This window comes from Manis javanica, chromosome 9 (genome assembly GCF_040802235.1).
Source record: "Manis javanica isolate MJ-LG chromosome 9, MJ_LKY, whole genome shotgun sequence".
NCBI classification, from domain to species: domain Eukaryota; kingdom Metazoa; phylum Chordata; class Mammalia; order Pholidota; family Manidae; genus Manis; species Manis javanica.
The window spans coordinates 121,741,326-121,767,118 of NC_133164.1; the positions used below are offsets into that span (position 1 = coordinate 121,741,326).

Genomic DNA, 25,793 nt, shown 5'->3' on the forward strand with positions numbered 1-25,793 from the left:
CATCAAATTTGGTAACTTTTCTCTTGTGACTGGGGTAAGCAGAACTCGCTGTTTGTCACAACTGTCCGATGCGTACGTGTGTTTGTGTGTTTGTGCAGTCTAGAAAGTTTTTGTCAACAAATACTTGAAGGTGACCTCTGTCTTTGCCTGTTGCTGGAAGCATTTTCAGGGTAGTTTGAAGATGTAATGACAGTCATTACAATAATTCTTTATTTCCCCATAAAGTTTGTGTTCATTTCTCAGACATATTTTCTATAGAGACTCAGGTATGAAACTTTTTTTTAGAAATTAGATAATATTATGCATTGTATATAATTATGCTATATAAACATTTTATGTTTGTTGCACATAATTAAATAAGACAAACCTTCTCAGGCAGTGGGCGTGAGGAGACCAGTGTGCGGTGGGATTCGTCGTGTTGTTTTCCGTCTGTCTCAGCAGCACCCTGAGTTAGGGAGACCAGCCCCACAGGGGATAATTTTCTCCTTGTGGATTATCTCTTCAGAGAGTTTAGTTTTCCTTTGGCTTCCTGTGCAGGTTCATAGGTTGTATCAGGAGAAGCAACGGCTAGAATAAGCTTAGGTTTGCACTAAATAATGACAGAGGAAACAATAGGTGTTGGTCTTTGTGGTGGAACATCATATATACCGAGAGAAAACAGACTTTACACAATAAAACGAACACAGACTTCAAATCAAACCTATTTTTTTGTCCGTGAAAATAAACCAGTCAAAGACCAATACTGCACAATCTCACTTATATGTGCAATCTAAAAAAAAAACAAAAAAAAAAACCAAATTCATAGAAGCAGTAGAAAAGTGATTTCCGGGGGCTGGGGATGCGGGATTGGTAGAGACTGGTAAAAGGACCCAAACTTTGAGCTGTAAGATGAGTAAGGTCTGAGGACTAATGTGGAACCTGGTGACTGCAGTTGGTAATACTGGATTGTGTAATTGAAATTAGCTAAGAGTAAAACTTAAAGGTTCTCGCCAAAAGAAAAGGTAAGCTAAAAGGCAAACTTTAATTTTTGCCACTTGGAGTACCAGGCAGTAGTATTTCATTATTTCATTGATCTCATCCCTTATGTCTCTCTATTCCTCTATTTTAACTGCTAACCGGTTAATGGAATAAACAACAAATGTATGAGGCTGAAAGGCTAGCTCAAAGCCCAACTTTCCGAAACTTCTGTTAGGTTAATTAATGATGATCCCAAGGCTTTCTTCAAATAGTGATCAGTTTCTTCAGGAAGGCAAATGTGTGTGCTGCATGATGTATGTAGTGCTTGCTCCTGGTGAATCGGCCCTCGCTGCCCGCTCCCGTCCCACAGTTCAGTTGGCCACAGGTAGATGTCGGTATCGGGGGCTGATTCGTGAGACCATGCTCGGTCATTGGCAAGTGCAGATGTGCCTAGGAAGATTCCCTTAGCATGTGTCAAGATGGTACTTTATGGAGTTGCACTATTTTTTTTACATGGAGTGTATGTTTCTGTTAAGCTTAGCTGGGATTTTTTTTGAGGGCTTCCTAACAAAATGACATAATTGTATCTTCTTTTCAGGTTTTTATAATGAGTTATAAATGTTATACTGTATGTAAATATTTTTTTCTTCCTAATATTTCTGTTTTAGCAGAAACCAAATTCTTTCTAAATCAATAACCTCCTAATTTTCTCTAACCATTTCATTAATGATTTTTTAATCTCGTTGGTTCTCATTACAGCTTTGATTTGGTTTGAATTTTCTATAATGTTTATGAATGTCACTTTTCTATATAGTGTGTCTTGCTTTACCTTCCTTCCCTGCCCTGTAACACCCGAGCACTTACACTTTCTGTACAATTTCGGTTCAGGTTGTGCTGATACCACGTAAGTGTTTACATCAGGCTGTTAGTTAGTGAATTTTCATCTTAACAAAATGTGTTTAAGTTCAAAAAAAAAAATCCACAGGCTTGAAAACAAATAGATTCCATAGCATTAAAAATTACAGATTGGTTCATATATCCTTTAAAAATTAAAGATTGGTTCATATATCTTTAAAACAACAACAAAAAATAAGACAGTTCACTTTGTTTATCAGTACAAGTAAGTTATTTTGTTTGTTGATGTCGCTGAAATAGACATTGAGATCACAGGTTAATTAGAAGAGCCATTTTGAACACAGAGTGACCACACACTCCCTCTGCTATCGCTTAAAGTAGAATCTAGATAAACATGTTTATTTAACCTACTGTTGTTGAATCCCAAATCCAGTCATTATAAAAGGACCAAAGCTATCTTTGGGGATGGTCTTTCTACAAGGAATTACTATGGACAGTCCCTTGGGTGGTAGTTAGATATATCTGTATATATTGTGGCAGAAAGAAAGACCTTAGAGATGAAAAAAATAGAAAATATTTTTTGGGCAATAGTCTCTTGCATAATAAGTTATTCCTCAGACACTAGAGCTATTATCACACAACAAAACACTTCACTATGTAACTATCTATATCTTCTCGCATTAGAGGCTCATACAGGGCACCTATTAGGAAAGCTCTGTGATCGCCAGGAGGGGCCGACAGCAGTCCGTAGAGCAGCAGGCTCACTGTTTCAGCTGGATTTCACAGAAATGGTGTGTGAGAGAAAATAGCAAAACAGAATAAAATAGCTTTGAACTGTATAAAAGTTTGCCGATTGTCATTTCCAAGAGAATTCCAAGATATTAGTCATTTTGTTTTGTTTGCAGATCCTTTGCTTCAGCTTATTCTGAAATATTGCCCCTCTAGGGCCTGTGAAAAATTGTAGAAGAAAGAAAGAAAGAAAATCATGAAGCATGTAAATGGTAATGCAGTGGCTAGCACGAGGCGCCAGCGGGCGGGTGGCCTGTGTGACAGCAGCGTGCCTTCTGCCCACCACGCCGCCTTTATGGCATATGACGCCCTCGCCCTCAGCCTGGTAGCATGTGCCTGTGTCTGGGCTTTACCTTAAGAATGTTTGTAAACAGATTACATTTTTTACGGATTTCCCATCTTTGTTTTCTTAAGGGAATGGAGCACAAACCATTGGCTTTTTTCTTTATTTATAAGAAGTACTCCCAGTTTTTTTTTCCTTTCTGAGGAAATGGTGTGCTGTTCCTTACTGCAGAGCTAAGACTGAGTTGTGACTGAAGTAAGCTAGAATCTGTTATTTGGTGATATAATATGTAACCTGATACTTTCCCTATAGGGAATATTTTTTTTCTTTTTTTTTTTTGAGATGGCATCTCTCATATTTATTGATCATATGGTTGTTAACAACAATAAAATTCTGTATAGGGGACTCAATGCACAATCATTAATCAACCCCAAGCGTAATTCTCAACAGTCGCCAATCTTCTGAAGCATAACGAACAAGTTCTTACATGGTGAACAAGTCCTTACATAGTGAATAAGTTCTTACATGGTGAACAGTGCAAGGGCAGTCATATCACAGAAACTTTCGGTTTTGATCACGCATCATGAACTATAAACAATCAGGTCAATTATGATTATTCATTTGATTTTTATACTTGATTTATATGTGAATCCCACATATCTCCCTTATTATTATTGTTGTTATTATTATTATTTTTAATAAAATGATGAAGTGGTAGGTAGATGCAAGATAAAGGTAGAAAACGTAGTTTAGTGCTGTAAGAGGGCATATAGGGAATTTTAACCTAATGGTAACCTTTTCTGTTACTCCTTGAACTTTAATGCCTTATTCTTAATTATTTTGGCTTGAATCCTGCTAAACAATGTGAGTCCCTCATTTTGTATCTTTTCTATCAGCTGTAACAGTTTGGAGCTCTCACTGTGTAAGTTTCGAATATATGTTGATCAACTTCACTTGGTCCTTTCTTTCCTCAATATATTTAGTTTCTTTATTTTAAATTACCACTTTCAGCACATGCATGAAATGGCATAGAACAAGTCAGAATTTTTCCACTGAGAGAAAATGTGGCAGATTTTCAGTATTTGTGTTTAAATAAATCAGTTAATTTCTTGGATTGAATTATTTGGGTTAAAGTCGGGAAATTTGTTTTGTTCTAAAAACCTCAGATAGCTTTAATTTTAGTTAAAATTAAGATCCTGTTCCACTTTTTTAAAACTTGATTTAAGTGCATACATGCTGCAGGCGAAGGAGCCGAGTGCAGTAGGAAAGTCAAGTACTGCATCATACCCAGTGGCCAGGACGGGCACTAGCGGAGGGTTTTGTGGTGCGTAGGGGCCTATAGGTTCTGAGTAGTCCTCCGTGACTTGGAAGCACCCGTGGGTCAGAGCAGCAGCTCCCTCTTCTCGCCGGGGACCCCTCCCTGAGATGGAGAGCTGCAGTCCCAGAGCCTCTGAGTCTTCTTGTGCAGCCACCACAACGACATTCCCACATTTGTGGGGCGCCGCCAGCACCACATGTGACCTTTGATGTGTTAAAAGTCTTGAATGAAGAACGTAGTGTATCACAGTATTATTCTGCTCCCCCAACCGCAACACCTCCCAGCTCACACACACTCAAATATGGGTTCTTTATTTGCCTTATGTGGGAGAATTTCCCCCAAAGGCTAAATTAATTTAACCGTTATTCATTCAAATATGTGCTTGGCAGTTGCTAACAATTCAGTGTACTCATTTAACAAAGACTCATTTTAAATGTACTCCTTCAAAATGTCCCATCTTTTCTCTGACTTATCCAGAACAATGTTTGCTAATATCTCAGCGTTTTTCTATTACCAGTAAACCTAACGGGCCACCCTAGTGACATCATAAGCCAGTGGCAGAGCTCATAGTTGTTTATTGTGATGACACCTGACTCCCACTGTATTTATAGTCCACTCAAATTGTTTTACCGAATATTTGTTTGACTTATTCCAAGTAATTATAAATATGGTATAACTCTTTTCCAGTTGTGTATTTAGTTAGATTTTCAGTGCATTTGTGCTAAAACTTCTGTTCGACTGTTTTAGATTGACCTCCGTCGTCTTCACATTGCTGTATGTCTAGAACGTGTAACTATTGGAATGGTCCTACCAAGAGCAATGTACTAATAAGGATTGTGTGGGCATTGGAGTTAGAGTGTGTATAATATGAAAGGAGAAAGCAAATATATCACTCCTTAGGGTGAGATAGGGGACATGATTTGTTTTCATGACTTAGGGTGTATTATAACTGCTGAGTGGTGGTGTCAGTTGTACTAAACCACTAAAAAGTGGAAATAAGTCATATATATTGCTCCATAGTTTGATGCATTTTTTTTCTGCATTCAGTAACATTTTGTATGGATTTCCTTTGATTCTTCTGGAATTTTTGCTGCTTTGTTTCATTTTACATTACTGTTACCACAAGATGATTATGGCTGCATCTCAATTTTTGGTTTTACCTTGCTTCTTGACTTAAAAAATGCAAAGCTCAATCCCTTTGCAAATTGAGATAGTTCTGTGTATCTCGCCACAAATTTTTGGCACCATTTCTGTAAGTACAAAGCAAGGTAGTAGAAATAATCACCACGGCTCTCCTGAAGCAGGTTTGTTTTCGCTCTGGCCACAACGTGTACCATGTGGTTGGGCAGCCTCGTTTCTGTGGGCTAACACAGCTTTCTTAAGGAAGAAGGGACCCCCAGACTCCAGTAGGAATGGCCATGATAAGTGTGCCACTGGGAATGTATCCTCCCAGGCTCCATGTATCTTAGGGTGCCTGAGAAATATATGGATGATATCAGCATATATATGTTTTTAATTACATGTTCTTTCCAATTAATGATTTCTGTATGGCCTCTGAAAAATGATGTTATGAATGTAATGATTATACAATCCAAATCTTCCTTCTTGAGTTATATTTACTTGTTTTTAACTAATATGCACACACATATATATCACCTTCCTTGCATCCATTTTTAACAAAACATTCTTTTAAAGCATTGTTTGCTCTGATTCAAAACAAGGTTCCAGTTTTATTTTTAAGGGCTTTTTCTTTTAGTTTTAAAGTGGAATATATGTTTTCTTTAGCTGTAAAAGCACAATCAAGGCACCATGATAAGTGAGTCAGTGTTGTAAAAGTAAAACGAATTTTGCCTTCACTCACATGAGCTATAGAAGGAGGAAGCTTTATTGTCCCTGGGAAAGTGATAAGGCAGAGTAATTGTATATTATACTGTCCTGGAACATCTGCCTGAAGACTGTTGGAGCAATTCATCTATCATGGACGGTACAGCATGTTTTGTCTTTTTGCTCTAACCCATCCCCACTGCCGGCCTGCGCGGAGGTTTTGATAGGGACTGCGCCTGGGCCGGGGCTCACATTAATCAGGCCCCTTGTTCAACACTCCAGCTGACATAATTACAACCTGCGCACAGCAGTTATTCAAGTCGAGTCCTTGTCACTCGTGGTGCGAAACTACACAGCTCCGATCCCAGAGGAGATTGCCTTATCACACAGAAGAAGGGCTCGCAGGAGGCGAAGAGAATAGAAATGGGAAAATGTCTTCCGGGAGTACTATATATTCCTTTAAAATAAGACATTTGAGAGACTTAGAAGGGACAAAGGGAAGCATTGTGTGCAAGGACTGAAATGAACCAGTTACTATTTTTAAGTGGATCACGTGGAACAGTTTTGTAAAAAGGGACATACATTGTTAAATAAGTCCAATGGCTGCTTGTCATCAGTGACTCTTTTGTATTAACTTTTTCTTTTAAAAGATCTTTCGTTTAAGATCATATAACTTCAGAATTATAAAAGTGTGAATGGCTCCTTGATAGGACTCAATTCAACAAAATTAATAAAGTATGCATTTCAAATCTGCTATCAAGCAAATGCACACCTAACTCAGAGAGCTTTGTAAGGAATGGAGTTAAAGCCAAGGAAAGAGTCTTTCAAAGACTTTCTAGTACAGGCAAGCTCACAGTTTCCTCTAGCAGTGCAGTATAAATACTTGAGAGAAGAGCCAGAAATGAACTTTCCCACCTTCTCACTCTAATCCTGCGGGAGTGGATTGCTGGCCAGTTCCTCCCACTGGCCATTCGGTCTCCTTTCAGCCCCTGAAGGAGTATTTAAATGTCAGGCGCCCCTGCCCCTGTCCCTGCCCCTTGTAGACCAAAGGAGGCTCTGAGCACAGGGTGATTGACGTGCTCGGGTCTGCAGGACCACCCACTCTCATGCGTGTATGCAGGAAGTTGGCGGTGGCTTAATTCTTGCCTTTTTATTTTTCTCTTTGACATTATTAGATGGTCCCAAGTGAAACTAAGTTCTGGCCTAGACCATCAGAAATGTTGTGAAACGTTTTTGGTTCAGTAAAATTTTACTTATGTCACTTTAAATTTGAAAGGCTTTTAACTAAAAAGCTAAGCATTATATATATATATATATATATATATATATATATATATATATATATATACACACACACACACACACACACACACACACACACACTTAGAATGTGATTAATAAAGCAGGTAACTTATTTCAAACCATCATTTGGTAAGCTCCCCAGGCCTCTTTGCAGAAGAGGCACACCTTTCCACTCCTTAGGCATGCTTACCAGTCTGACTTGAGTGACTGCTGGACTTGAGTGGATGGTCAGGCTGCACTTTCTTAGTAAAGATCCTTTTTTTCAGAAGGCTTCTCGTCCACACACCTTTCCTGATTTTACAGCATGTCGCTTTGCTGAGTGTAGCTAGTTAACAGGAAAGGAGAGAATAAAACACATCCTATGAGGACATAAATACATAGAGATGGAGTCAGGGTGGGCTGGGGCTGAATTTATTTCACAGTCCAGCACAAAGAGGTGACAAGATACCGTTAGGAGTTTCTGCCAACAGGTAGTGCCAGCCAGGCAGATTAGTAGAAGGTAGAATAATTCGCGGGGCTGATGCGAGATTCTGATTTTCACAAACCACCAGCTTCAAGCAGTAGTGTTGGTTCAGCCTTTAAAAAATGTTTTTGTGGTCAGATAAGTTTGAAAACACTCTATGTATTATACCCATTGCCCACCCTCTTCAGACTCATTGTGACCAGCATATTAAAGACTTAACAGAATTCCTGCCATAAAGAAATATTTGTAGTTTTGCTCAAGTGAAATATATGAAACTTTGGCCACTGAGGCCTTTTCCCCAAAGCCCTGTAGGCATCATGCTGAGCTAATTAGTATGCTGGAATATTTCTAGTTTGTTAAAGGATAGGCAACCGTTAATGTCTGTCACACATTTTCCCTTAGACTGGGGATATTCATTTCTCAAAAGCGCATCGTATAAGCCATCTGATAATTGCTCGAGCTCACTGAGTTTAGTTTTCCTTATGGCAGCATTTAGCTTGTTGACTTAGCGTCAGATGAAAGTCTACTTGGTTGTAGTTTTTTCCCAAAGCAAGTTGCTTTTGTCCTCTTCCTAGACAATACATCAGCATGTTAAGTGAAACAGTAAATAATGAAGTGTATTTTTGCTCTTTGGGCTAAAGAAGAACAATCAAGGAGAAATCAAGATCCTGTAGGGCTGGCACCTGCCAGTGGCTCCTCCGCCCTTCATGCGGCACAGAGGACGGGCCAAGTCTGGCCACATGTTTGCATTGTAGCCTCATTTTCTCACTACACAAAGTCATGAAGGAGACAATTCTTGAAATGGTAAATTCTAACTAAATAAATTATGTCTCTAGCAGAGGCAACACTCAGTGTCGCTTCCTGCCGTTTCTTCCTTATGGTTTTCATTGTTCTCCAGTAGAGGGGTGGGTGGAAAGGAGGTTGGCGGGTTTAAAGCACGTTCTTCCTCTTATTGGTTGTAGATGCCTTGAATAGAATTTGCGTGGAGAAGTAATTTAAGTGGGTGAGAATGGGGGGACATGAATGGTGAGGAAAAGATGAGGAGTTGCACCCTCTCTTGGGAATAGTGGTGTGTCAGTGTGTGCAGCTCTTATGTGATAAAGCTATCAAAGGCATGGTATAGCCATAGGTGATCATTTTAAATCAGTCCAGGTTAGTAAAAAACATTTTGAAATAGTGTGGAAAGCAAGATAATCTTATGCCATTATTAATTAAAGATGTCATTAACAGGGTGGCGGGTGCAGCAGTACTATAAGATGGCAGGTGGACTCCCCAGCTCTTTTTCAAAATTAAGTTTCATTTTGTGAAGCACAGCCTTTTGTTAGGATTACTGGAACACATGACTCATCTCTTCCATCAAGTCATATTCTTTTTGAGGACATAATCAAAATGATTCACTTTTATGTTTCTTTTTATATGGTAGACACTAAATAAATATATCTGAAACAAATCCACTTTGAAATTACTAAGCCTATACATATGAAAGCAGAATTATTACTGTAAACTTTTCTTAAAAAATAAAGCAATAATTAAGCTTAAGTGACTCCTATTTTGAAAGTGCTCCCTCATGGATCGAAAGGCCGGCCTTGCTCCCATGGCTTTTAGACCAGCATGTAGATGCACAGATGTACGGAGACCTGTGGGTCATGCGTGGTCTGCTGCTGTGGCCACCATTCAGCGGCTTTCCACGGGCACGTTAACATGCTTGCTGCACGATGAACGCAGCTGTGAATGCTTGGACAGCACTGTAACCTGGAACCTGTGTACTCACATCCACCCGAGAGCAGTGACACACCGTTAGTGGTACATCAGTTGTCATCCTCTGCTATGCTTTCAAGTTCCTTTTTATAAGACACCTCTGTGTTTCAGTATCAGATGATACGCATCACGTCATCTTACATCATGTAACAAACAGTAACATAATTACAGCTGAGAAATGGAGAGAAAAATTAACATACATTGGTTTTTAATGTCATAGCATTTGATTTCAAAGAATTTGGATTTATGAAAACAAGAAGTAATGCATAAGTCATCTGATAGGGACTGTCCTATTTAATAGATGGCCACCACTTAGGAAAAAAGAAAAAGAAAATTCATAGAAATTAGAGCAAGGTGATCCAGAAATTATCCAATTAAAATTTGCTTCTGCAGAAAAAAGTCAGAAAATTGTATTTTATGATTACCCCTGATACTATAAACTCTCTTTATCTTAGTAAAAAAAAAAAAAAAGGCTTTGGATGACTTTGTAAGTAATGAAATATGCCATTATTTTAAAATACCTATTTTACTTAAATGCCCATAAAACTTACCATTATTGTACATTATTTTTATGATTTGTACTTTATCATTTGAAAAGTCCTAACAACCAGCCCCACTCCCAGACCTCCTCCCCCACGTTCTCCTGAGCTGGCCACTTGGAGTCGTGGTGTTGGCCTGCTGGAAACAACCTCTTCACTCGGTTATTCTTCTGTTTCTTGGTTTGTGGGCAGCCTCTGGCTGTTGTAACAGGACCTGGAAGTTGGCTCAGTCACCCTATTTCCCACCACTCATCTTTTTATGACAGTATTGCTTTTGGTTTTCAAGTGCTTACCTTTACAACTTGACTTAACTTTATGTACTTAAATCTTTAACTGGATTCGTCGAATTGAATCATCTTTATGTAAACATGAAAATTTTTGCACTTAAGGGTTTCTACCTCTATTGCCACCTTAGGCCAGCTACGCTGTGTCTTTTAGTGTTGGCAGCATTTACATTTAATGTAGTACTATACAGTCGTTTTCCCAGTACATGTTCTGGTCATATTTGCTTTACATGTTCAAAACTTCAAGTCCAAGTGATCCAAAAATATACCAAGCAAACAAAAATTTCCTCTGACTTGGAAACCTTTCCATAAAATAATTACCAACCATAGTTTGGTACGGCTTCCTTCTGGATACCCACTTACTGCCTTTATGTATCATCTATTTATGTGTATGGTTTTTAAAAGCTGGAAGGTCCCCTGTATGCTTTTACCTGTTGCTTTGTTTTTTTTTTTTTAGCTTGTTAGTATGTCGTGGTAGTTTTTCCATGGTAGTGTGTAAGATCTGTCGTACTATATTTCATGGCTTTTGTCCACCAAGGAGGACAAATGATGAGTGTGCACAACACAGGCTGCCTCCATCAGCATCTGCTGGGGGAGATTCGCAGGCAGATGCAGCTCCGCTGTCCTCTGCTCAGCCTCTCCCCATGCCGGCTGCCTACCCTCCACAGTGACAAACATGAGCCTGAGAAAGGGGCCAGCCCTTGGGTTCCCTGAGTGGGGGGGTACCGCCCTTAACAATGTGTGTTCATGGCTGTGGTGGAGCCGTCCCGTGATGTGGCCTATAGCTTGCTGCCTTGTTCTGACACCACTAAGCATTCATTTCATGGCAGGGGAATACCCGCTCTTTTCCTATGATCAGGCTGTGCCCTCCCAACTTTCTACCAGGATGTAGTTGGCTTCCATGAAGCTCTGTTTGAGACCAGCTCCTACTCTGAGAAGCAGGCTTGCAGATTAACCCATACCTCTCAGCAGTATGAAATCCCATAGTGCCAATCCCATATATCAATGACCCATTCCTGTATTAACAGGCACCTAGTTTCAAATATTCCCCTAGTGTTTGGCTGTTATAATGGTATAATGATTGTCCTTGTGGATAATTTCTAGAAATTGAACTCATAAATCTACAAATCTGTGTACATTTTAATTTGGAAGGCTATCATCAGTGTCTTCCTAAAGCCTTTGCTGACTGACGCTGGTAGCGGTGGCATTCATTCCCTGCTGATAATTGATGTTATCAGTCTTCTTAAATTTTTCCCCCTGTTACCTTAGGCTTTAGTTTGTATTTCCTTGGTTACTGGAGTCATTGATTATCTTTTTTTTTTTGCAATTTTTAAAAATTGAAGTATAGTTGATATACAATAATATATTGGTTTCAAGTATACAACACAGTGTTCAGCAGTTACACACATTATTAAATCCTCACCCCCACTAGTGCAGTTACTACCTGTCAACATAGAAAGATGATAGAAAACTATTGAGTATGCTCTCCCTGCTGAACTTCTATCCTCTTGACCAACTTATATTATGATTGAGATTTTGTGCCTCTTTATCCCTCTCACCCAACCCACCCACCCACCTATCCCCTCCCCCATGGTAACAACCAGTCACTTCTTAGTGTCTATGAGTCTGCTGCTATGTTACTCATTTTTTTTGTTTGTTTTGATTTTAGATTCTACATGTAAGTGAAATCATATGGTATTTGTCTTTCTCCACTTGGCTTATTTCACTTAGCGTAATACCCTCTAGGTCCATCCATGTTGGCACCAATGGCAGATTTTTTTTCTGTTTTATGTCTGAATAATATTCTGTTGTGTGTATGTGCCACTTCTTTATCATCTATAGTTGGATGTGTGGGTTGCTTCCATATCTTGCCTATTTTAAGCAATGTGGCAATAAACAGGGGTACATGTATCTATTTGAATCAGGGATTTTGTTTCCTTCAGGTAAATTCTTAGAAGTAGAATTACTGGGTCGTATGTTTTTTCTATTTTTAGTTTTTGATTATCTTTTATATGCTTATGTAACTATTTGTAGATCTCCAATTATGAATTTCTTGTATCCAGTTTTTGAGATTTTTATCTTTTTTTATTAATCATAGGTATTCATTTTGTAGTTTATATTTTAGCAATTTGCTTCTGTGTATGTTGCATATATTCTCTTCATTTCTTTGTCCTGTCTTTTAACTTTATTTATGATGTAATATGCTATATACCAGTTTTAATTTACATGCAGTATATTTTGCTATATCTGTTTGTACCATTTGGGTTTTGAATTGTATCATAAGAACATTTTCATATTTTCTCCTAGCACTTTTATAATTTAATGTCCTCATGCTAATCTTAAAATCCAAATGGCATTTATTTCTGCATGGTGTAGGACCATAAGAATCAAACTTATTTTTTCCTTTGTAATAGGCAATTGACTCAACACCATTAATTATATAACCCATCATTACCTCATTGACCTGAAATGACATCTTTATTCCTCATATACATGGATCTTTGTGCTCTCTATTCTGGTGATGTATTTGGTTCAACATTCCAAATGGCATTTAGCTATTTGCCAAATGTTGAGAAAATGTTCCATTTGGTGCAGAGGAATATGAAATTATTTATTCTTACAGCTTCTAACCGATTTTAAATTTAATCAGCACAAATATCCAGTAATCTAAAATTAGTTAGACTCCTTCTCTGTGGGTCCTTTAGGGAGAGTGTAAGTGTAGAGGACTATATGTCTTGAGCCATGCTACATAAATTGTGAAATAAGCCCTGAGCTTGTACACTGGAGCACATTCTTCTAACCTGCAATGACTTGACAGTTTTATCTTCTTCTGTCCCACAGAGATTTTTCCAGTCTTAGACTGTTTCTTTGCTTAGTAAGTTTATAATTAACTACTACCTATTTTTTAAAAAAGTGATAACTTCTTATGTTTACTTAACATGAAGACTTTCCTTTATTTCCTTTATTAAGGTTTTTCCTTATTCATTTTGGATTATTGTTGTAAAGATAGTAGAAACCCCTTTCCACTGCACTTTTAGATAAATGTACTACAATGCATAAACTTAACTACAGAGTAATTATTTTCAAAGGTAAGAATTCAAAGAGTATATTCTGAACAGACAGAAAAAATAATTGCGTTTCTAAAGGTGTATGCATATGTGCACTACGTAACTCTTTTGGGAATCCGCCTTTATTCGGATGAATTGAGGTTGCTTTTTATATATGGTAAGAAAATTGCTAATAAAGATCCAGATAGTTGAACTATCTTACATTAAATAAAAAGACTAGTGGTAGTAATTTAAAAAATGAATTGAGTACTTACCGTTATTTTCAGAACATATTCAATCTCACTTACCTTAATCCTTATGAGATACATATGTTATTCCCATTAGGCAACAAAAACATGCCCATGGTCAGAGTTGGGGAGTAAAGTGTTAAGCAAAGCTAACATACCTCATACTTTTTAATGTCAATTTATATATACAACATGCCAAATTGTTACCAGTAGGTCAAGACAAGCATTAATTTCACAGGAGAGAACTTGGGGTGCTGACGCAGGTACATAGCTTCCCTTGGGGAAACAGGAAACTGACACTGAGGTGTCAGGGTGGCTTCTGGGTGCCAGGCTCTCCTCTAGGCACTTCAGCGCATGGACTCTGCGGTGTACTCTCTGCATTTCAGTTTCTTTATCAGTTTGGGGGTGTTGTCATCTTCATAAAGTCTTGCAGTCTGTAAACATGGGAGAAAAATAAGCTCTTTACCTTAAAACTCAGTGTCCAGCTGAGAACATCATTCAGTTGCACCTCTGGTGATTGTGTGCCCAGTTGGCTTAGCTGCTGTTATTTTCTGGAGACCTAGATATGACCCTGTTTGAAGCAGAATCTTAGAACATCCTTCCTTTTCGTACATGACCTCTTCTTGATTAGTTCCACTCAATTTGCCATTCGAATTATTACTCATAAACTGTATTTTCATGAAAAATATTTTTCAGCTGAATATCATGTAGACTTAACTTAGCAAAGGTGTCCAGTCTAGGTACTGTTCGCCGAGTCATTTGACATTGCTATATATTCAGCTGTATGTTACACGATACTCGCAAGTGTAGGGGCTAAAGCTTGCCTCTCCTTTGTAGGTATTCTGCTTTAAATGATATTGACGTAATATGTTACAGCTTTTACTGTTTATGGTTGGATTGGAATAGTTTGATTTTGTAGGTGTGAAAGACTCCTTTGTGTTCCAGTATTTTAAAAAGTTTTATGTTGCATGACATTAGATGCAGAAGAACAGATTTTTTTATTATTATTGTTACTTTTTTATATTGAGGTACATACAGTAAAGTGCAGAAATCTTAGTGTACAGCTGGATGAATTTTGACATATGTATACACTCATGTAACCATCACCCAGATCAACATATCAACATATCAAACAGAAGAGCAGATTTGGATAACATACAAATATACTATTATCCATGAAATATATCTTTTTTATTGCAAACAGACATTGCCTCATTTTTCTTCTTGTTTCCATGTATTTAATGTTTCTTGTATGTGTGTATAAGACATAGAATTATAAGTATGTATATACACAGATGTATATGTAAAATACGCAACTACTTGAAGTAGCATAAATAAATGTATATATGTATGCAAGGGTCTGTAATACCTTTTAAAATCTCAAGTTCCACACACTTCTTCATTTTAGTCTGTATTTTCACATACAAAGAAGACGCTCCTCTGTTTTAATCCCCTCTGCCCTCTTTACTTCCTTCTGCAATGGCCTCCTGATTGTCAGATCCCACGTGCTATGTAGGCACGAAGTGATACCACTTTCTTTTTATCCAAGGTAATACTCTTCCCAAAAACAAAATACTCTGTTTACAAAGTCATCTCTTTCTTCCTTCTCTGAAGATTAGGATTCATTGCTTGTATTGTCCTCCATTTAATTAGGCAGCATACCTTAAAATTTGTATATTTTGGTAATTTTAATATCTTCACTTGGTCAGTGATTGTCTCTGACGATTCCTAACGCCTAGGTTTTTCCATAAGGAAATAGTGTAGGTGGTACCCAAGAATCAACAGTCCTAATAAACTATACTAATTAAGTACAGTAGTAGCTTGTTTCCCACCCCAGTGTCAGTAACAGTGGTGAATTTAGGGGGTGTCTGTGATGCCACAGAAACCAGATGGGAGATCTGCAGACTTCAGGGAGTGATTTGGAACCGTACACCCAGCTCTTTGGGGAATTCAAAAAATGGTCCTTTGCTTTTCAGTTCTCAAAAAAGTGAACAGTGCTTCACCTGCCTGTAGATGTTTCCCATCTTTCTTTCGTCAACACGACGCAAAGCTGTTAGGGTGTGTGTGCATTTAAGAGACTGTACAGCCCCACCCTTTCTAGAATGAATGTGCTAGTCCCTTTGGTATGTAAATACATAAGGAACGCTGTATGTAACTGAAGGCACACTGGCCTTGAACACGGAAGCCTGCTCTCAGATTCCGGGCTGACCGCGCCGTGGCCCGGTTCTGGCTCCTCGTGGCCCGCGCCGCTCTGTCGGCCGCCACCTCCTCTGCAGAACCCCCCAGGGGCCGGTGCTCGGGCCCTGTGATCTCGGGGGAGCACGGCTGGTGGCAGGCACAGAGGGAACCTCAGCGCTTATTCATTTTTCCCGACTGCGGTGGTTATTCACAGCAGGGAATGTATACGAAAGCGGGTCTGGCGGTTCAGTAGTGACCAGAAAGCGATGCGCTGCCTGTGCCCCTGGCCCCTCACCCACCTGAGTTCTGAGAGAAACTTAACCCGAAGCCTGACAGCCGTTACCAAAGGCAAGCTGGAAACAGCCGAGAAAACCTGTTGTTCCTGTCCTTCTCCTCCTCCTTCTATCTTCTCTTTTTTAAAGGTGTTTGTTGGTATTGTACATTTTTTAAATGTAAATACTAATACACAAATCATTACAATACATCTGGAAAGTACAGAGAAGCGGGCACTGCTGCCGAGCCGCGCGGCTGTCGTGCGGTGCTCACCCTGGCACAGGCGCAGGGCCCGGCCTGACTCGCTGTGCCCGGCTGGGCCTCGCCGGGCATGTCCCTGTGATGACAGGCCCCCAGCTGCAGGGGGAGGGAGGTGGCAGGAGTTCCTCCAGAGGAGCCTTTTGGAGCCAGCCTCAGGGCCGTGGCACACGCAGGAGAGCCGTTCGTGAGACCAGTGTGTACGCTTCTCCTGCCCCCAGGCCTCCGTACGGAAGGGCGTCCCTGCCCCGTCGTCTGTGGAGTAGTTTTCCTGAGCTCCTCCGTTCACAATTCTTCACCTGTAGTGAGTGAATAGATAGCGTGTTTACTGAGCCTGTGGGTTCCCAATGTCTGGTGCCTTTCCGTGTGAGTGGTAATGGCTGATGTAGAACTGTGGGGTCAGAGCCGTGTTCGCCAGAGATCCCCTGGCTGCACTCCTGAGATGCGTCATGCAGCAGTTGAACGTCACCCACGAGTGTAGCCCCACTGGGAGGCGTGCAGGCGATGCACAGCGACGGAAGCTTGTTGGCGGAACCTGCCTCGCTCTGCTGTGTGTTGCAGGGTGGGTGTGCCGACCGCCATTTCCTTATACCCCCTGGTCATGGAATCTTTTCTTCAGATAACATCTTGCAGAATTTTGTTCCCTAGCAATACCTCAAGAAATGCTGATGAGTATATTGCTGGGTTTTCTTTTGAATTTAATTTGGCTCCGTAGGAAATCTGAGGCCAGCCTGATTTTTTTATTTCTTTCTAGTTATCCGCTCCACCACCCACTCGGTCTGCTTGAATTTGTGCAGGACCCTTTTTATTACTTTATAGCAAAACGAAAGAAAACCAGATGCATGTGTCTTCAGAAGGTTCTAGGTGTGCATCTCAGATGCAAAGATGTTGAGAGGAACGAAGGAGCAGGCAGGACAGTGGCCTCCCAGAGCAGCGTCCTGTTTCCAGCTGTCTGGACATTTCAGGCCTTGCCTTTCTGACCCTGCAGACCCTGGGAGAGGAGCCTACTCCTGTTTTCAGGGGCATTTCAGTTAGAACGTTTAGGCCCACCGTTGTATTTTTCAGTCCATCCCTCTTAAAATCCTACATCGGTACTGAAAACTCACTGGCACTTAACACATTGCCCACACATGGGTTTGGAGGACTGTGTCTAGGTGCATTTTTATCTTTAAACTATTATAGAGCTTTACTTAGAAGCAGCTCACTTGACAGAACTCAAAAGCCAAAGCTGCTGTGTTCTTCATACTCTGAATTTAGTGGGGCTGATGGTGCTGTCCTTTGCACACTCCCTCTCTGGGGACAGGTGCTCTTAGGGGCTAAGGGGATGCCATCTTCAAGTGGTACCAGAATAATTTGATACTAAAATAATAGGACCTGGACTTACATTTTCTGGCCCTGCATAGAAATTGCTAAGGTAAAAGACCAACTTAAAAATTAGCACCAGGCTTACAAAAACAGTCATCAGCCTCTTAAGGTTAACGTATTGCACAAGTTCATTATTGCATGAGTACCACACTTAGAGTAATACCTGACACACAGTGAGGCCTGTGGGAGTGGTAAACTCATGTCTGTGGTCTAACCTCATTGATTTGACCTTGATTCAGTTTACTTTTCCCTCCTCCTTGCTAGATCAAACTGTGCTGAGAATATCCGAAAACACATTTTACATACGGGCAAGCACGAAGGAGTGAAGATGTACAACTGCCCCAAGTGTGACTACGGGACGAATGTTCCTGTGGAATTCCGGAACCACCTGAAAGAACAACACCCTGATATTGAGAACCCCGACCTGGCTTACCTGCACGCAGGTAAGGGGCCTTTGCTGCGGAGTGCGTCCCGCTCCTCGCTGTAGTCACCGTGCTGTGTGTATGTCGCTGTTACTTATCGTGCTGTGGTGGGTATGTGATGGTGTCTGCGTCAAGTCTGAGAGAATACATTCCAGTCCTACCCACTCAGCTGTGAACACAGATAAAACAAGAGCAAACATGGCAACATGATGCTCGCAGGACAACAAATAGTATAAAAAACTCGAGACACAGTGAACTGGAACATAGTAGTTGTTTGAGCTTCATGTTTTGACTAATCGGTAAAATTTTTATCTTTTTAAACAAATGTTTGTGATTTTGAAATGTCATGCCCTGTCCCTTCATAGCAGTTTCCCAGTGAGTGAGTACCTGAAGAGGGAATGAATGTGGCCGAGGAGAGTGTCCAGGAGTGAGGAGCATAGTGCCACTCACTTCCCAGAATCAGGAGGGATCTGTCCAGAGCTCTAGGGCCCTGTCGGCCATGGCAGAGGCGGCTCAGGTCGGTCCAGCCTTGCGGATCAGAAATCAGCCATGGCGCCCGGAAGGATCAGGGCTGTAGCACCAGCCGCAGGGCTGAGCGACTCTAATCCTGTAGCCCGCCTTTTTGTTTAATTGACAAGAATGCCTTGAGTGTTAAATTCTTACTGTGCAGAATAGCAGAGTGATAGGTCATGAGTGTGGGGACCTGTTGGGGGAAGTGCATACCCTGAAGGACACTTAGAGAGTGTTCTGAAATGTTGCCTAGATAGCACTGTATGGAAACAATGCCAGCCGACGCAGGGGATGCTGCGGGCAGGTGCTTTGGGATCAAGCAGAGCTGCGTTTAAGCCCAATTCCTTCCCTTAAAAGAGAATGGCCATGAAGCTCTTAGCCTGGTGCCTTGCATGCCTTACAGGAGCAATGCTGGGGGTAGTGGGCCACGTCAACGGCCCTGGAGATGTGGTAACAGTGAAAGTCACGGGAAATCCCACCCAAGATGTAAGACTCCATTTGCAAAATACATGAACAGTATTTGCTTATGTAGTATCTATGTTAAACAGAACTTGATGAATAATTTGCATTGGAATAATATTATTAGTACCTTTAACAATGTCTGCACATAAGGTTATTATTAGTTTTCTGCTGGTGTGTTCTTCAAATTTCTCTGTTTATGCTCATTGCGATCGCTTTTTAAAGTAATGGTAGTGTGATTTGGTGATGTCTCTTATGTTTGAAAACAAAAACATAGGCCAGTACTCTTGGCATTCTGGTGAGGTTGTTCCTGAAAAAGTGTTGAACTAGACGGTTTAGCAATTTAGTTCATGAAAACATAAAAGTCAACCTGAAATATCTTCCTGCTATCATCAGTACCTGTGGGCTCTTCATTAGTGTGACTGCATAGCAATACAGACAGCAGAGACAGGGCCGAGCAAAATGGTCCAAACTGATGGTGGATGTCAGCAAAGTACCCCTTTCAAGGCAGTGCCCTGTGCCTGCTTTTCAAGGTCCAGGACTGAGGCATTCTGTCTCTCCCTTGCATTGCACTGACTCGACATTACAAATGGGCCGTTTCCCTAAAATGAAGTCCTCTAACTTTTAAATGAAGTAAACAACAAAGAGAGGGGGAGGAAGCTAATTGCAGACCATAGAAATATATTCCTTCTGTTGTTCTGCACAGAAAGGATGAACTGCTTTGCTGGTGCCCTTGCTGCCGTGGTGATGCTGAGTGTTTCTTGGTGATATGTTTTGAGATACTACTAGTGTAAAAGAGCTTTAAGAAAAATTATCCTAGTTTCCTTGTGTATGTGTGTGATGCTCATTGTGTGTGATCCTAGTTTTGTGTTTATATTTTTATAACTCTGTTAGAGACTTTTTCTCCATAAGTTACAGCGGTGATCCATGGTCTTTTCACAAACGGAATCCAAACAGCACGCACGGGTGTTGGTTTTTCGTCCCCTGTGTGCGCGATGATAGTGCTTTTCAGTAACATTGTTGCGCTGAGAAACCTGGCTTGGCTCAGAGAGAACTTTAAAGAGGTGAAGGTTTTCTGGACTGATTGACTTTTTAACCTCATAATTCTAAATCGCCTGTAATACATGATTTGAAAGGATATGAAACGCGCACTCCTCAATATCAGGTAAGATATGATCAAGCTGTTGCTGTCCTCACGCTCTGTTGCTGGGTAGAGGGACGGGGCACCGCGGTGGACAAATCCCTGGTGGGGGGGCTGGGAAAGGTCATTGCAGCGGCATAAAATCTTAAGAGTAGTTTATGGCGAGTCCTGAAGAATACTGCCAGTTGTGTTCCCTGATATCTACGCTACTGATGTGTTGACAGTTTTGTAACCCAAGATTCAGTGAAGCATATTATACAGTTCTTTTAATAAAAAGGTTAAATTTAAAACTACCCCGAAACAAAATCACTCTGATGTTGACTTGCTATCTCGTGTTCATCAAACACCTAAAAGACCATTAGAAAGAAGCCATTAGAAAGAAGCCATTAAACAGCAACAAAAAATATTGGAAATGGTGTCATGTGGGGTATTTTAAAGTTTAGTTCAGATAGTATTTGGAAGTGTATATGTTAAAATAAGGTATTTGATTTTGTTGGAAAACAGTGCTATATAGGAAGAGGTTTTTCTGTGACTGTGGCTTCCCTGCGTGCGTCCGCACTGAGCTGAGCCAGTGGCTGCGAGGTGGTGTTCATGCGGAGGCCGCGGGACCAGGCTCGCGTGCCCGCACAGCCCTCAGAAAGCGCGAGTGGACCTCTGGACATCCCCGAGCTTCAGCCCTCTCGCCGGGTGGTTAGGGGTGTGAGTTGACAATCTCAAGTCCCTCCAAGCGATGGCGTCCGGGTTCCTGTAGGCACGGCGCCCAGGGCCGGAGCCTTGGCTCTCCTTCCCTTGAGGGGTGACGTTGGAAGCAGGGTCTCGGCTCTCCCACCTGTCAGATGGGGCTGTGGTGCCCGCGGCGTTTCCATACACCCTGAAGGGGGTAGCGCCACACGTAAGCTGTTGGGTGTGATGATAGTCGGCATTCACGTTGCTTGCTTCTCTTTTCCGTGGCTCCTGTGGAGGACTCATTGTCATTTCTCTCAATTATTTTTGGGAACTCGAAGAATGATTTTGGCATCATTTTCTATATCATACACCAGAGAACTAAAGGCTGCATGTAAGCTTTCATTTTGGTTGCAGCTTTATTTGCAAAACAAGACATAAGTGGTTTTTTATTTTTCTAAATGAAAGTGGATTATTTAGAAGTGTGCCTTTCGATTATATTTTGGAATTTTCTGGTTATCTTTTTGTTAACCATTGAAACAGTAATGTAAATGGGTTTCTTGCTTATATTTACTGTGCTTACAGAATGTATTCTGAATCATGTCGGTCCTCTGAAATTTATGTGCGCTTTCTTCATGCCCAGCATACGGTGAGTATGGTACACATCAGAGGCACGCTAGAAAGGACTGTGAGCAGTGGTGAGTCTGACACCACACTCCGGGCTCTCTGTGCACCACTTATATCAAGCTCCCTCGCTGTGTCGTTCAGATAGGCTGTATTTTTGCTGATATTTTTTTATGCCAGCTCTATTAACTGTTAAGATAGGTGTACTAAGAGAGGTATATTCACTCTGATTGTGAATTTGTCTATTTTTCTTTTTAATTCTGTTCATTTGGCTTTATGTATGTTGAAGATATATTGCTGGGTACTCGGAACTTTAGGATCGTCCTACACACATACACACCTATGGTAAAGAATGTGTATGTGTTCCCTTGAACTTGGGAAAGGTTCCTTTTTATTTGTGGCAGTGCTTCCTGCCATCACTCTGTGTTTCATATTCTTACAGCTACAGAAGCTTCCCTGTAAGCAGCACATAGCTGCATTTTGTGTCTTTATGTGCTGTGACAATTTTAATCTTTTACATGAAAGTCTTTAATTTAGTACCTATACTTAGCATAATCACTGATATATTCATCGTAGTCAAAAATCAGAACTCCCCAGATGTCCATCAAGTTGGATGTGTGAAGGCTGTGTATTTACCTAGTGGGATTCTGTGGCAGTGAGAATGAATCCAACTAAAGGAACGATGCGAATGAATCTTCACACAGCATTACTGGGTGAACTAAGCCAGACACAGAGGCATATATTCTCTATGATTCCACTTGGGTGAAATGGAAACACAGCCAGAATGACTTGGTGGTGTTAGCAACCAGGGTGTTCCCCCGTGAGGGCAGCCAGCGCTGGGATGGGGAGTGACTCTCTTTATTCCTGGGGCTGGGACATGGTTGTGTTCAATTGGAGAAAATTCACAGGCTCATCTATGAGTTGCATGCTTTTCTTTATATGCTTTTTTTAAAACACAGGATTCCTCTAGCCCCCATATTTCTAAAGATGTTCATTTAGGTCCACTCTAGATCTAAGATGATGCAGTTTTTACAGTAACATTAGTTCCCACAAATTGACTTCAGATTAAAAATGGCCAGAATTCTTTGTCATTGTACATTGTAATTTATTTTCTGTTTAGTGAAATCTGTTTCAGCTAAAAAATTATCTTTTTTTGATTTTTTATAGTTTTAACAACTGTATTTCTACCATCTGTTATCCATGAATAAGCTTGCTGTTCACTCACTAATCCTTGGGAAAGAATTAAATACACTTTATGTTGCAGTACAAGTGACCTTCAGTTGGACTTAGGTGGTTATATCTCAGAATATTTAAGACATTACCTGAAAGAGGGGAGGGGAGTCTTTGCCAAATTCTTTGGCCCTCTATTTTTAACCCGTCTATTTTTAACTTAAGCATTAAGTGATGATGTGTTATTTTACTAGCTTCCCTTGTTTTTCTACTATCATAGTTTTTAAAATCATACTTAAATGGATAAGATTTTTATCAGTTCTTATATATTAAGATTTAATCATTAAAAAAATATACCTTAGATTATTACCTGCAAGTGGGATAGCACATAAATCATATTCCCTTCACAAATCAGGATTTTCATATTCTTCTTTAAGTTAATCCATTTTTTAGTCTTTATGACATGTGTTATTTAACTGCATCTCATAGCGGTTCCCTCACCCAGTTGTAAGAATAGAATGTGAAAGTCTGACTTTTACCAAAACTCAAAACCCTTTTTCTTTCTAATGGTAACTAATTCAGTACCGTTTAAACTGTACTTAACTGATCCCTTAATTCTCTCCAAGTGCATCACTTTATATTTAGGCAGATTGCATTTCATATTCCACCTCTGAGCACATTTGCTTAATCTAGCGCAGTTAGGATGAAACAGCCATACAGCCTCTTGTAGCTTAACCATTCCCTCTCATTTAACGATACACTCAAATTTCCCCATATAAAAGATTTTCTTCATCATTAATTAAAAACATTAGCGTTCTCATGTATAGAGCCTGGTAGAATGTAGTCTTTGCCAGATTCTTTGGCCTCTATTTTTAACCCCATTCCTTTCATCCCTTTTGTTAGTTGGATGCTCTGACACGTGTCATGACATTCTGAACAATAATTCATTTTCTGAAAAGGTCCAAAAATCTCAGAAAATCCTGACAGTTTCTCATTGGTTCTCCCTTACATAAACCAATTATTACTTCAACCTAAAAAGGAACAAAATTTTTTCTGACATGATTGCCTTTGGTAAATCCATGCTGACTCACTCCTATTAAATTGTACTTCTCCAGATGTATCATTAAGCTCATCCATAAGTATCATCTCAAATTTATTTCCTAATATAGATGTTAGACTTACAGCTCTATAATTTTCAGCCTCTCCCCTCTTTCTTTTTAACCTTCAGACTGGATTCCTTGTTTTCCAGTCTCCTGATACTTCATCACTAACAAAAGATTTCCTAAAATAATTATCAGTTCAACAATTTGATTCTTTAACCTCAGACATCACCCATGGGTTAATTTACTATTTTTCTTAACTGCTGCTAAATGTCTTTGTTCCTTTCAAACTGCTGTCTAAACACTCTGACTCCTTCTGTAAGGCGGCATCCTCAGCGTCCATCATGCAGGGCGGATTTGATATTTTGGTGACTGGCCTTTCTCTGCACTCTCCTTCTCACACTCCCTCCTGCTGGAGTTCCTAAGTTTAGAACTATCTTCCACGCTTCGTAGTCAATGGGTGAATAATGCCAAAGCAGTATTTTTCATCCACCTACTTTTCGCAGTGATAGGATCGCTATCCAGGATTATTTCATTGCTGGATGTTTATCAGTAAACATACTGTTTACTGATGAGTTAAGCAGACTTTCTCAACTCATCATTATTATATTGAATAATATAATTAAATAGGTTTTTGTAAGCTTTCTGCTTATCCGTTCTTAGTTTAAAATTTTATCTGTTTAAGGATAAATATGTTGTCTCTAACTTTTCTTCAGTATGTCCCAAAGCTTCATTTATTTGCTTAACTCTGAGGAGCAGGGTTAAGGAAGTACTTGCCTCTGTCTGTCTATCTGGTCCACCCTTCTGCCCCTTCTTCCCACAGTCCTGCTGCAGTGGAGCCGTCTGATCGTTGTGGAGTACTGAAAATTGATTTATGTATGGGCTTTTATTTCAGACGGTTGTATGTAGTACTGGCAACTATATTGCTTTGCACTGTCACATTTTACATTTTCAGTTACAAAGAGGAAGGGTAGTAACTGTGTCTGTGCCAAACTTTTCACTAAGCCATTGAATCTTCACAACAAATTTCTTTGGTGGGCATTATACCCAATTTAATGATTAAAAAAAAATGGATCTTCAAGAAGAGGATACTTAACTACAGTATGGCCGATTGAAACCCATGCCTGTTTGTGCTAAAGGTTATTCAGTTCCATACCCTGCATGTATAGGAGCATTGAAAAATTAGCATCTGGGGGTTAATGAAGTTCTTACCAAGGAGGCCTTGAATTTTGGCATTTTTAAGACCAGATAATCTGAAAACATGTACTATGCAGGAGCACATAATAATAATAATAATAATAATAATAATAATAATAATAATAAGATGCTAGGGTAAATGTTTCCACAGTTGTACCTCTGCTGCTGAGTACAGAGCCTAGTGGTTGGGTGGATGGGTGGATGGATGGATAGATGGGAGAGGAAGCCAGACAAGCTAGGTTTTAGTGTCCTGGCTTTATGGCAATTGAGATGTGTGACTTTAAGCAAGTGACTCAATCATTCTGTGTCTGTATTCTCAACTACAAAATGAATAACAGCTTCTCTTTTGAATATCAAATAAAATAAAATATGCAAAAGAACTTGGGAAATTATCACTGATACTGAGATTTCTTTTTAAAAAAAGATAGGCTTTGTTATTGTTGTTTTAATAAGAAAGTAGAAGGAAAGGATGAGAGTGACTTTATGCATTTATTTCAAATTGCTGTTAAGAGTATAGCATGAGCATATTTCCAAACTTAGGGCTAGAAGGGGTCTATATAAAACTTTTTTTGGAGTAGAAGCTGATCACTTAATTTATTTTAATTATTTCTACACTTTGTTACCTACTATACTCTGTATTTTTAAAACTTTATACAAAAGAATATGATCCTGAAATAGTGTCCTTAATAGTGTGTACCTTAATATTTTGTGAAGTCCTTAATGGCATTTATAGCATTTAAAATAAAGTCAGAGTACACAAGTGAAA

General features: G+C 39.9%; 1 protein-coding gene across 5 annotated transcripts in view; it reads left to right on the forward strand.

The window, feature by feature from the left end:
• ZNF407 (zinc finger protein 407) overlaps positions 1–25,793 on the forward strand; it is a 422,744-nt gene that overhangs the window by 273,149 nt on the left and 123,802 nt on the right. For all 5 annotated transcript variants that reach the window (XM_073213232.1, XM_073213230.1, XM_073213233.1 and 2 more), the window contains one exon: positions 18,006–18,184. In XM_073213232.1, coding sequence (XP_073069333.1) covers positions 18,006–18,184 — 179 coding nt within the window. The remainder of the gene's footprint in view (positions 1–18,005; positions 18,185–25,793) is intronic.